The sequence below is a fragment of the Juglans microcarpa x Juglans regia genome, chromosome 1D, assembly GCF_004785595.1.
Source record: "Juglans microcarpa x Juglans regia isolate MS1-56 chromosome 1D, Jm3101_v1.0, whole genome shotgun sequence".
Taxonomy (NCBI): Eukaryota; Viridiplantae; Streptophyta; class Magnoliopsida; order Fagales; family Juglandaceae; genus Juglans; species Juglans microcarpa x Juglans regia.
The window spans coordinates 9699092-9712177 of record NC_054594.1 but is presented as its reverse complement, the minus strand read 5'-3'; the positions used below and the strand labels follow the sequence as shown (position 1 = coordinate 9712177).

General features: G+C 38.6%; 2 protein-coding genes across 2 annotated transcripts; both read right to left on the bottom strand.

Annotated features, from left to right (window-relative positions):
- Positions 1–1120: 1120 nt before the first annotated feature.
- Positions 1121–1842, bottom strand: LOC121255627 (eukaryotic translation initiation factor 1A). Its single transcript, XM_041156423.1, has 2 exons — positions 1761–1842; positions 1121–1722 (listed from the first exon to the last, which is right to left on the bottom strand). Exon 2 carries the CDS (start codon positions 1699–1701, stop codon positions 1264–1266), a length of 438 nt encoding a protein of 145 aa, XP_041012357.1. The 5' UTR covers positions 1702–1722; positions 1761–1842; the 3' UTR covers positions 1121–1263.
- Positions 1843–3048: 1206 nt separating this feature from the next.
- Positions 3049–10366, bottom strand: LOC121252724 (BTB/POZ domain-containing protein POB1-like). The gene is given in 7 exon segments (XM_041152872.1): positions 3049–3303; positions 3306–3997; positions 4599–4878; positions 5084–5147; positions 5268–5389; positions 5685–5810; positions 10002–10366. Coding segments are annotated over 7 exon segments (1590 nt in total). The 5' UTR covers positions 10189–10366; the 3' UTR covers positions 3049–3184.
- Positions 10367–13086: the final 2720 nt, after the last annotated feature.

Here is a 13086-nt window from a genome sequence, read left to right as displayed (position 1 = left end):
TCCTCTTTGTCTTATGTGGTGCATTTGGCTCGAAAGAAATGGGAGATGCTTCAAAGTAGAGAACATTCTTCGGAAGATCTTAGGGTTCTTTTCTTGAGTAATTTGAGTTCTTGGGCTAAAGCTTTTGTAAAGGCGGATAATTTTCTGCATCTGTTTTAGCTTTATGGTGTTAGTTTTCCTTTTGTTTCTGGAAGTTGTAGGTATATCCTTTGTATACATCCTGTGTACTTGGGCTTATGCCTATTTCTTTGAATAAAATTATTACTTAACAAAAAAAAAATATATCTTAACTTGCTTATTAGACTTTCATTGTGGAAACATCCTCCCTAATTAACAAATATTTGGCTTGTAATATATGTTACCTTGCCGTATTAAACTCTTGTTTTATTAATGAAGTCACTTGAGAAGAAATAAGAAGAAGATTGGAAATTGCAAAAATCATCGCACCACATTTCTTTTTGAGAATAAGTAAACCAAAGCTAGCTTTGTTTTTTTTTTTTCTTAACACCAACGATCTTTATATAATAGCAGCAGTTTTATGTAGTCTGCCCATCGCTGCTCTGCAAAACTTTATGGGGAACTGTAGGAGAGTTATACTAAGGCAAGAACTGTTATAGTATGACAAACTATATTTATACTGATTCATATGATGTTGAAGATAAACCATAAGGCCTATGTTAGAATGTTCTGTTCAAGTTCACAGAACCAGCTGAAGATTTAAGTTCAAAAAAATTTCTTGTGAGAAGATATTGGAAGTTGTGTTTGACATAGAATGAACCACAGAACTAATGTTACCGTGGGTTAGCTTATACGTGAAAGAGTTCACAGGTAGAACGGCAATGGCCGAGCATGTCAAATGTTATCTGTTCTGTGCTGTGATATATATTGAATAAAGTCCAAATAATCTGTGCTCATCGGTTTGGGTTCATTTTGACTGAGGACAGAATCGTGACGTGATACACCACTGATTGGATAAAGCTGCCAGGACTACTCTGGTTTCAAAATTGACTAAAATTCTATGCCTCAGATCATGGTCAAATTGCAAGGGCAAATAACATTTTTGAGGAAATCACGAAGAACAGTCTCAAATCCAATACTTTCTTCGTGCCCTTCTCAAATTCCTTTAGTATTATTGAATAAGAAAAAGCAAAACGTTACATATTGTTCGTTGTAGTATCAGAAAGTAGAAACGCAAGCAAAACACACAGAACAAAGTATACTGAATCTAAATCCAAACCTTATAGTTTTTTGGTTTTTAGAAATTTAGATCTTATCAATATCCTCGTCCTCAAACTCGATGTAGTCATCCCCAGCTGCATCGTCTTCCTCGACCAACCCACCGGCAATCCCCTCGTTCAACCGGGTTGTCTCCGGCAGCTCGCCATAGGCCTTCAAGAGCCTAGCCTCGTCGGGCATGTACTTCAGGATAACGTCAGCCTTGTCGTCCTGGTAGTCCCTGAGTCCCACGAGGATGATGTCCCCGGCAGCGATCCACACCTTCTTGTGCATCTTGCCTCGGATGTGGCAGAGCCGCTTGGTGCCGTCGATGCACGTGGCCTCGCACCGACCGTTCCCCAGCATCCGGAGTACCTGCGCGTACTCTTGCCCGTCTTCCTTGAACACCAGCTCGCGTTTATCGTCGTCCGCTTCGTTCTTCCCTCGCTTCCGGTTCTTGCCTCCCTTACCCTTGTTCTTCGGCATCTTGGTTTTGGGTCAAAAACTATACCCCGCAGGTATCGATGATGGCTCTCTCTCTCTCTCTCTCTAGCTCTCTGCAAATCCCCTGCTTGATTTTGTGAAAAAAGCTTTTATGGAGGACAGAGGTGTGAGATGTGAAAGCGAGTGAGATACACAAATTCGCTTTGTTTTCTCCTCTTTAGCTTTCGCGTGCAGCAATGGGATTGTGCTGGGTGTGGAGTGGCGTATTTACCCTTCACTCCTTTAGGCGTGGCTACGATATTTTCACACAGATCTATCTTATCTCATTCATATTGTATATATTTGTTACATAATATTATTTACCAATTATTAAGTTTATTTACTTTAGAAAATAATAGCTGATTGATCGGCAAGGAAAATGAGATGGAAAGTGCGGTGGTATATTGATAATAAGAAATGATAAACAATCTATAAGAGGTTGGAGGACTTTTAAGTACTTTGCTGATGCTATTAACATCAAGTGCACCCTGGATCAAGTGCAAATATGGACACGTAATACGTGATGTTGTTTTTTGATGTGAGCGAGAATTGGATTCCAAAATCTTTACCAACAACATGGAAATTCCCAAAATTTTGATCTTCCACGAGAAGCCAGCCGAGAGAGAATATGTGCTACCTGAGTCAGTCAGTCATGGGAGGGGAGTCAGAAATTGCATAACAAAATCATTATATTTAATCCCGTCTTATCATTATAATTTTTCTAAACTTTCACATAAAATATAATAAACAATTCAAATTTTTTAAATGTTAAACTAAAAAATAATATTAAAAACTTATATTCTAACAATATTTTATTTAACTTTCAACAAAACATCTTATCTGTAAACTGCATAACCAAACAGTACCTTATCCGCCTCCAAAATAGCATTTCCTATCACCAATACAAAATATGTCAATACATTTACCTTCTTGTTTATTATATGTTTCTCCAAATGAAATCCATTAATTTTTTATTTTCTTAATATCTCGCCTCACTCACTTTATGAAAGTTATGAACTGCATGCACTCACACTCACTCAACAACAGACTATCGCAGATACGATTGAATAGATCCATAGTTGCTTGACGGAGGCCAAGTACTCGAGACATTCCTTACTCACAATGAAACATAGAAAGATTAATTTGGGCGAAACAATCATGCTTGCCACTCGGTTCCATGATTAAAAACCCAAAAAAACATTTTTAACTTTTGCGACCTACTGAAACCCATTTACAAATTTCCCCGTTCCTTCTAAACACAACAAGGAGGCCCTGAGACTGCCTGACACCTAAAGTATTGGGGGGGGGGGGGGGGGGGGGGGGGGGGGGGGGGGGGGGGGGGGGGGGGGGGGGGGGGGGGGGGGGGGCGTAATGCCTGATCATTACAAGTGCTGTTATCAAGTTCTACGAGAGGAGGAGCGGGAAAAACAATAGAACGAAAGGTTAGACCCACCCACTAATCGGCTTTGTGAACAGATCGCGGGAGTCACTGCCTGATGGTAAGCTCAGCTCTCAGATGGAGGACGCCATTTACAAAGTGGAGACTATCCTCAGCCATGAAAGAAGTCCAGGGTATGCCAAATAAGTTTCGGTAGCCAACTGCCTTCCCCCAGTGAAGGTGTAGTTGCCTTTGTATTTGCTGGAAAACTCCTCTGTTGGCTTTGATCTTGCTGCAAATTCGTAGTCTACCGCAAAAGTCACCGATCCCTTTTCCTGCATCCCTAAAAACAGCCCAAAACAGTGGGAAGAGCTCTGCTGGTCCATGTTACAATGAGCTGACAGGAAGAAGCCTTGGCCCCCCAAGTGGAATGCCTGAGAATACACTCGTCCAGAAGGGAACAAATTTGCACACTCCTCCCGCTTCAGGTCCAGGTACACCACGCACTGCTGCCTAGGAAGTTCAAATTCTACCACCTTGACAGGGCGATACTTGTAGGCTCGCTCCACATAGCGGCGAAACCTAACGACAGACTCTTCCGCAGCTTGAATGCGTTGGCGGTGTGGTGCCTCAGCCTTAAAAAAGAGGGCCTCCATAACAAATTTGGATGCCACCTCATGATCAAAATCATTACAGGTTAAAACCTTCCTAAGCTTCCGGCACGTCATGTAAGGGAATCGAATAAGGCGTGCCAGATTTTTGCCAATGACTTCTCGTCGCTCCTCCAGTTTTGGATACTGAGCCCTAGCCCATTTCAACATGAAGTCATAGACAGTATCCTCTGATGCAACCTGGAGATCATCACTGGACAACACTGCCTCTACTCCAGCAAGGCGCAAGTCCATCAAATCTTCTTGGGACCTGGTCAAAAGTGGTAAAGACCAGAAGGCAAATTGCATTTAATTTTCATAAAGATGAAGAAAACATCAAGAGAAACAATAGCAGTAGCAGCAATAATGAATAGTTGTGCTCACTTTTTTTTTTAATGATGTTTATCGTAAGTTAATTAATAGATGTGCTCAGTTAATCCGAATGCCATTGACACTTTGCTGATTGTGTGGATCAACTTTGCTATAATGTCGCAATATATGAAACTGCTTTTCATGTTAACTGAAATTAAAACCTAAGGATCCTGTTCCTCTTGTTTAACCAAGCCAAAAGGTATAGGTAGAAAATGCAACATATAACGTATTGGAGTTTATGACCCATGGCTAACAGAAAATTGTGGCATTTTCCTCGTGTAACAAACATGAAGAGAGAATTGCATGATGCAGGAAATAAGAGAATAATCTGTGAGGAAGTTTAAATACGTTTTGACAGGTATTAATAACACAACTCTACCTTTAAAAGTAACTTTTCTGATAAGAAAAGACTAAAAGAAAATAGGACTAGAAAAGAAAGGGAAGACACGAGGGGGGAAATGAAGATCGAGTTGAATATTGTACTTGGAATTAGAACTTACTTGTTGATGTCCTTATAGCGGGCAGCAAGGTAACGCTTTGCAGTGTCGGTCAATGGCTGGATCGCATCAGCTATCAAAACACTAGAAGGAAGCTCAAGATAATCCAATGCAGACTTAGGTGTCATGGGGATATTCCGCAATAGTCGGCTGCAATACCTCATGCATGAGGCGACCTCAAATTTGTCGGCAGCCATAAGAACTTCCAGCAAAGCGGGAGCTGTTGTGACGGATAAGGTATTACTGTACATAAAATTCAAAAGCTCCATGAGGGCAATTTCCTCTGCAACAAGGGGGAAATGAAAAGAATTGTAAGTTGAATTTTCCATGCACAATCAAGAAGCTAATTAGTTTCAACAAATATAAAGAATAATGGTAAGAAAACTGGGAGTTTAGTATATTTTAACAATAATAGTTAGAAACAGGAAGTTTAGGATATTTAAAGAATAATAGTAAGAAAACACAAAGTTTAGGATATTTCTTTATACCAGAGGCATTGATACGAAGGGTTATATGTCGCTGCTCTGACTCTCTCATCCCATTTGAGAATAACTACAATAATAAGAGGAATGAAAATCCCATTTAGCAACAATACAGAGTAATTTGTTTTAAGTAGCAACGGCACAAGTAAACATAGGTAAAGCCACCTTTAAGGTAAGATATAATCTATACCTTATAAAAGAATGGACTTTTGGCTGCCAAAATAGGAGAACTGATATGCAATGTTTTGACTCTTACAACTACCGAACAATCCATGCTCCAGCTAGAATCATTGCTATTCCCAGCTTCATCGCCTATGAGAACAATAAGCAAGCTTAGAACACATCACAAGATAAAGTTCTTAGAAGAAAATCTTGCTCTAGTTTCAAGAAGATCATGCGCATTTTACACATCTCACTCTTCACCTTTTAATATTTAGGTTATTGTTTGGATGATATTGTACTTATTGAAGTCCTAAACAGGAAGGTCTCATTATGTTTTGAGAGACATGGATCAAGCAAAAAGTCTGGATGAATTCAGATCAAATCTTTTCTCATCTTAAAAAAAAAAGATTAAAAAGTAAACATTATATTTAAGATTGATACAAACCTGAAGGTGATTCTTCACTCATTGCATCAGCTTCCTCATCTGGATTTTGACAGGCCACACATTCATCCATATCAGGCTGGTTACAGATCAAAATTTGCTCCACATCCCATGAAGTAACATCCAAAACTGGAAAAGAAAGAAAACATTAAGCATGAATTGGGAAGCCAGCACACAATACACATACACAGAAATTAATCATGATGGAATATAAAATCTTCCACATGCCAAACTATGTTTTTGGATGCTCTTAGACATGAGACCATACAACTTAAATATATTTTCATCCTCAAGGAAACCAGATACTTTCATGTCTCCTATCTCAATCAACTTGAACAAAGTCAAGAAACAACGTGAAATCTCACTATAGGTGTATTCAATTTCCAAACTGACATCTCCAAATACATTGCCAATGAGAATCATAAGAGGTGAATAAGAAAACTTATCATCATGATACATATTTGGGACATCATTCCTCCAAGAACAGCTAAAAGAGCTCATGGATGGCGTAGTAAGCAAGCAAATAGGCACAAATTCCCAGTTCTTTCTCTTCAACGACCAACCATTCAAGGATAGAGCTTTCCTTTGGACAGCCTCTATAGATTTGAATGGGCAGTCTTGGTGATTTTCTGGTCTCTTTCCCTATTCCTATTTAGGTATTCCTATGGTGTACTATCTAGTTAGGTGCAAACAAGTCCGATTCACTTGCTTATTGAAGAAAATAAAAGAAAAAGCTCAAGTAGAACATTTCGTTTCATAGTTTCAAGCATAATAATACCAGAATGCATGTCACCAAAACAAATATGTTATAATCCTGTTGTGAAAAGGCTGTGATGTAATGAGGAAATGGTTGGGTTGTAACTTTGGGTAGCTGTATTGAGAAATAGAAATGGCTGGAAGGTGTTTGATAAAAAGCTCAAACGAGCCACACGTATATTGATAGAAGGAATACTTCGAGGGATTCCAGAAACCTCCTTACAATCAAGCCTTGGCAATTTTCCAGATTCCTTCACTCCGTGCCCTTTTTTCCTCATATCCTCGCAGGGATAACAGACTAGACAAATAACCAAACAACACGTGTAAAGTAAAATAACAAACTATGAAAATAGACTACTACAATGACTCAAACAACAAGTAAATAAAAGACCCAAACAAGAAGGAAATACGGACTCCAAAACGCTGCGTTGCATGCCCACACATCCTCCAGCAAACGACATCCATCACGATGGGATCATAACAATCTCCTTCCCTTAAAGAACCTTGTCCTCAAGGTTTAGAGCATTGATAGTTTCTGGATGAGCTGGCATGTGGAGCATCACGTATTGCAAATACCTTGGTCTCGAGTGTTGAGAAGACAAAAGTGAACCTGGCATCTAACATTTCTACAGTTTCTTTTCCCTTTCCTCTATCAAAGGGCCACAAGATTTGTTTCTTTATCCAGTGGTATTCCCACAGTTTTAGCAATTTTATTCCATACCACCCCAGAACATCCCTAAGTGGCAATATTTTAAACAATTGAGGTGCAATATTCCCCCTTTCATCCAATTTAACACCACTATTTGAAAGTGACTCCTGCCACTCAACAACTATACAGTCACTTTCAAAATCTGTCGCATTCTCTAAGGCCTTACAATACGGGTTGTCAGAAAAAAACGTATTTTCCTTCAGAAGATAATCAGAAGTATGACCATCAACACTCAAATCGGTTATGGACTCATTTCTCACAACACATTTATGATAATGAATGAGCACAAGTAGACGACAATCTACCAATGGACTTATTAAGGCTTCACCTCTTGAACCACCCGAATAACTCAATGGAAGACAAAATCTGCAGTTGCAAAGCCAACTCTTTGTAAAACAGTAGGCTGACTTCCTTCATAAAATATGGAATACGATGAACTTTTGAAGGGCAGTTGTGAGAGGTAAATCAGTAGTAATTCGTAAACAACCAAACTAACCAAGGAGCTATCCTGAACAATTTCCTCGTACCCTGCTTTTGAGTGTTTTGGAGTTGTTCCATCAATCTGGATCACTAATTTTTCTGAGCATGGCCCTTTTAAATCTTGTTGCATTAACAAGATAAAGTCGTCCTCAAGGCACCTGATTTTGAATTAAAGCAGGCAATGCCCCATGCTTTTAAGAAAGCCTGGGTATCATCAGAAACTCCATCTCCAACAGCACCAAAGATATCCATATTCACAAGAACCTTGCTCCCACGTTCACTGGTCCATGTCGGGATGGGGGAAGGTTCCATCTCATTTTCTTCTTCTATCTCCAAGCTTTCTTGTTCTTCGAGCATGCCAATATCACCATATACCATGTTTTCCTTAAATTTCTCATAAGAAATGTATTTAACAGCAGATATCTTTCTAAATCCAGAATATGTCCTCTTTATTGCTCCTTCAGTTTCATTCCAATCAACTAGGAAAGAGTCACCATCTTTACTTGTTCCACAAGAGAATAGTCAGATTCCATCAGCACTGTAGAGCATTCTAGTGCACCCCTGTCCAGGTGCATCATAGTCAACCTTGGAGCCCATATGATCGTACAACCAAGCCTTAATTTTCCCGTCAACAACAGTTGCAATTATAAACTGAATATTTTCTTTTGGTGAAGAAAAATAAACAGGTGCTTCATGACCTTCAAAGTTAAAAAGTCTTCTTCCAGACAAATCCCAAACCTTTATTAATTTATCAACTCCACAAGTTACCACACACAATTGGTTGTTTGGGTGTGAGAATGCCAAGTCATTCACACCACTAATGTGAGCATCACTCTCCGAAGCTGTCGTTGATCATTTGACCCATTGTAAGAATGCAAGTGTATCAAATGTTTCTAAATGGAACCCCCTTAAAATTATCGGCAAACTCAACCATGGGATTTTTTTTTTTTTATAAGTATTATATATATATATATATTAACAGGAGTAACCAAGTACACTAGATGTAAACTTGGCTGTGATGTAATGAGGAAATGGTTGGGTTGTAACGTTGGGTAGCTGTATTGAGAAATAGAAATGGCTGGAAGGTGTTGACAAAAAGCTCCAACGAGCCACACGTATATTGATAGAAGGAATACTTTGAGGAATTCCAGAAACCTCCTTACAATCAAGCCTTAGAATTTTTCCAAATTCCTTCACTCCTTGCCCTCTTTTCCTCATATCCTCACAGGGATAACAGACTAGACAAATAACCAAACAGCATGTGTAAAGTAAAATAACCGACTCTATGAAAATAGACTACTACAATGACTCAAACGACAAGTAAATAAAAGACCCAAACAAAAAGTAAATACACACTCCAAAAAGCTGCATTGCATGCCCACACATCCTCCAGCAAACGACATCACATCACGATGGGATCATAACAAAATATAAAGCAATAACAATGTCCAGTTGCATAGAAAGTGGATGGCAAGACAATGATATATACTAAAAAGCCATATCTCCCATAACTCTGGTTCCTGGATAACAGATAAATCAAACCTCAAGAATTTCCAGCACAATCGTATGAGTAAAGGAGTCTGACTTTCTCATTTTCTCAGGCATCCTACAACTAAAGACGCATCAAAACAAGAATCTCTTTGTTTTGATTTCATCACTGCAATTGTCTGAGCAAGAAGCAGAAAATTTGAAATTACACGATCTCAATTACTTGGTATTCAGGCTTGGTTGAGAGGATTTTAACCATTTACTCGTCACATATTAATTTCAATAAGCAGTTCTTCGTGTAGTTGGTGGTCCCTAAAGTTTTGAACCAATACAACATTCCCAACAGATCATATACCACAATATCTAATATTTCGCTCCACTTTCTAAAAACACAGACAGAGACCAAGCTGCTGCCCTCATTCTTCCCTCTTTTTCCTCGATTTTCTTATAATAGCAAGCAAAGCTCTAGAGTCTAGATAATAAAATGAGAACTTCTAGATGGGGTTTCCTCTGCAGGGGTGGGTCCGAAGGCCCTACTTGGAGAGGTTCCCCGACATCAAAACAAAAATAAAAAAACTTCTAGATGTGTGACAGGAACTAATACCCCATTTTTCTCCCCCTCAAAAACCTTACAGAGCCCTAAAAGATCGAACGGAAACCTATAAGCTTTCGAACGTCTAAGACTTCGACTTCTCTACCTGAAGCATCCAGATACCCAGGAAAACAAAGCAACTTTTTAAGCAAACAGTGGCTCATAGAACCGACTTTCCATTTAGGATTTAACCTGCTCCAAGTTCCATTTATCCAGCATAAGTATCAAGCATAAAACCCCAAAAAATTAGTGTCTTCCCCTTATCAAACTTTTTAAAAAACAAGCAGATACATACCCTCAGAATCGGGCCGGTTTTCCAACGGATCTCCCACGATCTCGATCCGGAGCAACCGGTCGGAGAAATTGCTGTCGTTAAAAGCGAACCCGAAATCGGCTTCCCCAGCAGCCTGACCGCGAGAGAAATCCGAGTCCATCACCGTTTTCGGATCGAAAAGATCCGAATTCATATCCAAATTCCTCATTCCAACCAAACCCCCCGAAAAGCGAAGAAGACGGCGTGCCCTGCCCTAGACGGTGGGGTTTTTCAAACCCTAACAGACGAAGTCTCGAAGTTTGCGTGATATTGCGAGAGCCTGAGATTAGAGCCAATAAAACAAAAAGGAAAGGCAGAAGAGCGCTGCAGTTAATATCCAAAGCGACCGCCTCGTGACGTTTTTTCTTTATACTATGATCTTCAATTTTGGCTTTGCTACGTGGTCTTCGGTGATTGGTTCAGTTTTCTTAATATCATTTATACCGCATGAAGCGGCAGTGTTTCTTGGCTCGACAAGAATGAAGGAAGAAGAGATGATCATTAAGAGCAAGTTTTTACGTCGCCATTAATATGCTCGAGAGCCGCCACAACAGGTAATGATCCATTGAAATTGATTGCTTTATAGAGGATTGATTGTCTCTTAAAAAAAGAAAAGAAATCATGTTGAGATAAGTGTCGGGTGAAGTGGCATGTAACTAAAGTGAACCACACCCACTAGTCTGGTAAATTGACAGAAGATGAGCCCAACAAGACAGAGTGTGAGTGGTTTTATTTTTGTGTGATTCTAATTTACATGACAAACTAAATATGCAAGAAATAAACAAGTATTAATGTAGGCCAAAATTAAATGTGAAAGTTTTCAATCTTGAAATTGATTTTGTTGTCAATCTATAATTTACTTTATTAAGGGATTTTCTTGTTGATGTTGTTTATCTCTAATTTTTTTTTTATAAGGTTTTCTAGAAAGGTACGAAATTAGAGGGGTGTCAGAAAATGATGAGTTGGAATAATTTCGTGTTTATTTTGTGAAAATAGTGAGCTGTGGGTTTGTTTTGTTAAAAAAAATTAGAATTTGAGGGCAATCATGAGGGAAACGGTTTTGATTGGTTTTTTTTTTTTGGTTCCCTAATAGCTGAAACAACTTCATTCAACAATAAGGAGTACCCATTACATAGACATTTCAAGAATAACATACTACTGCTTGACAATGAATGGAATGGAATGCCACCAAATCTTAGCATCATCCACGGAACTTGCTTCATGAGGGATATGCCAGAACTCGACAACTTGAAATCCTAAACACAAATACTTGATGTAAGCTAAAATAGCACCATGGCCTGACAAATCTACATCACTAGAATTCAACATTGTCACCATAATTTGTGAATCACTTTCAACTATAAGCCTTTGATTGCCCATATGAGAAATAAATTACAAACCCATGAGAATAGTTTCTCCTTATTCCATGTCTATGAGGTCACTTATTTTTGCATCATAATCCAAATCACCTTCAGCGTTAAAAAGGTACATTTGGAAGCCAACGATCATTCCAAATTTTAATTCTCTAATCCGTTCCAACTCGCCACATACAACCTTCTTGTAGAATCCACTTAGCTCAACAAAGAGATTGATGTCTACTTCGTTTTCTTGATATGTTTCTTCATTTGCTGGACTATCAACTTCTTCTTGTGGTTTGTTTGTCTCTGGAATGTAATCATATACATTTGTTGGTGCAAACTTCTCCATTACCCGCCATGAGTTTCCGTACTCTGGATCATCTAAATAAAAAACTTGATTCGCTTGGAAAACGAGAACGAAGGGATCGACCTTATACCATGTGCGAGATGTATTGACACTCGTAAAATAATTATTGTTATGCACTCTCAACTTAGGATTTGAGACATCTCACCAATTACATTTAAACAACCATACCATATATCCTCCAACGCATTGTAACACTATGATATTTTCTACAATTTCGTAAAAGTCAATGTTATCATCCTCATGGCTTCTTTCGACTACGACCCCACAATTTTGAGTTTTCTTATATTGTTCTCTATCAGTTGTGTGAAATCTATATCTACGCACCAAACATCCTGAGTACTGGAAGGCCTGCTTGGACGGACCACATGCTAGAGCATACAGTTCTGGTGAGATTTCTTCTGAATTTCACCATATCTCGATACGACCTATATCAATAAATATTATTATATAGAAAAAAATAGAGTTTAGTGGTATGAACTTCATATTATAAAATGGAGTTTAACAGTAATACCGCATGTTCGAGACAAATTCCTCTTCGTGCGTCTTTTTTACGTCAGTTACACTACTCGAGCGAAGTAGTTGTATATAATCGTTGCGTATGTTCATGTGAATGGTTAATTTGTATGAAGTTATACTATATTATTATACATAAACTTAAAGATAATTTTGATTTAGAGGATCATTACTAACCTCAAGTAATGATCAATCTCTGCGCAGTGATTCAAGATATACTATAGAACTCTTTTAAATTATTGTCCACATAGGTCATAGCCCCCTTGTGCGCCTATGGGACGCACGGTCTTGGAAAACATAGTAAATGTCGATGAAACTCCTTCCTCTCGTCCACCTTCATAATTTCGGTCTGGTCTTATAAATCTAGTATCAGCCTCACGAAAATACATTGAACAAAAAGTATGCCACTCATTATCAATATATGACTTTACAATCGAACCTTCTGGACGAGCTTTATTTCTTACAAATTGCTTAAGTTTTCCCAAAAACTGTTCAATAGGATACATCCATCTATACTGAATTGGGCCAATGACTAAAGCCTCACGAGGTAGGTGCACAACCAAATGAACTATTATATCAAAGAATGAAGGTGGGTATAAACTCTCTAATTTGCACAATATTACTGCAATATCAGCTTTCATTTTTAACAATGCATCAACTTTTAACGTTCTACTACAAATGTCTCTGAAAAATTCTCTTAATTCTGTGAGAGCTATATGAACATCTCGAGTAAGTTTTCCATGCACACCAACCGGCAACAGACGCTGCAAAAATACATTACAGTCGTGACTTTTAAGACTAGTTATCTTCTAATCATGTGGTCGAACAC

What these genes read in the sequence shown, in the direction of transcription:
- LOC121255627 (XM_041156423.1), bottom strand. Translation starts at nt 1,701, where the DNA reads ATGCCGAAGAACAAGGGTAAGGGAGGCAAGAACCGGAAGCGAGGGAAG.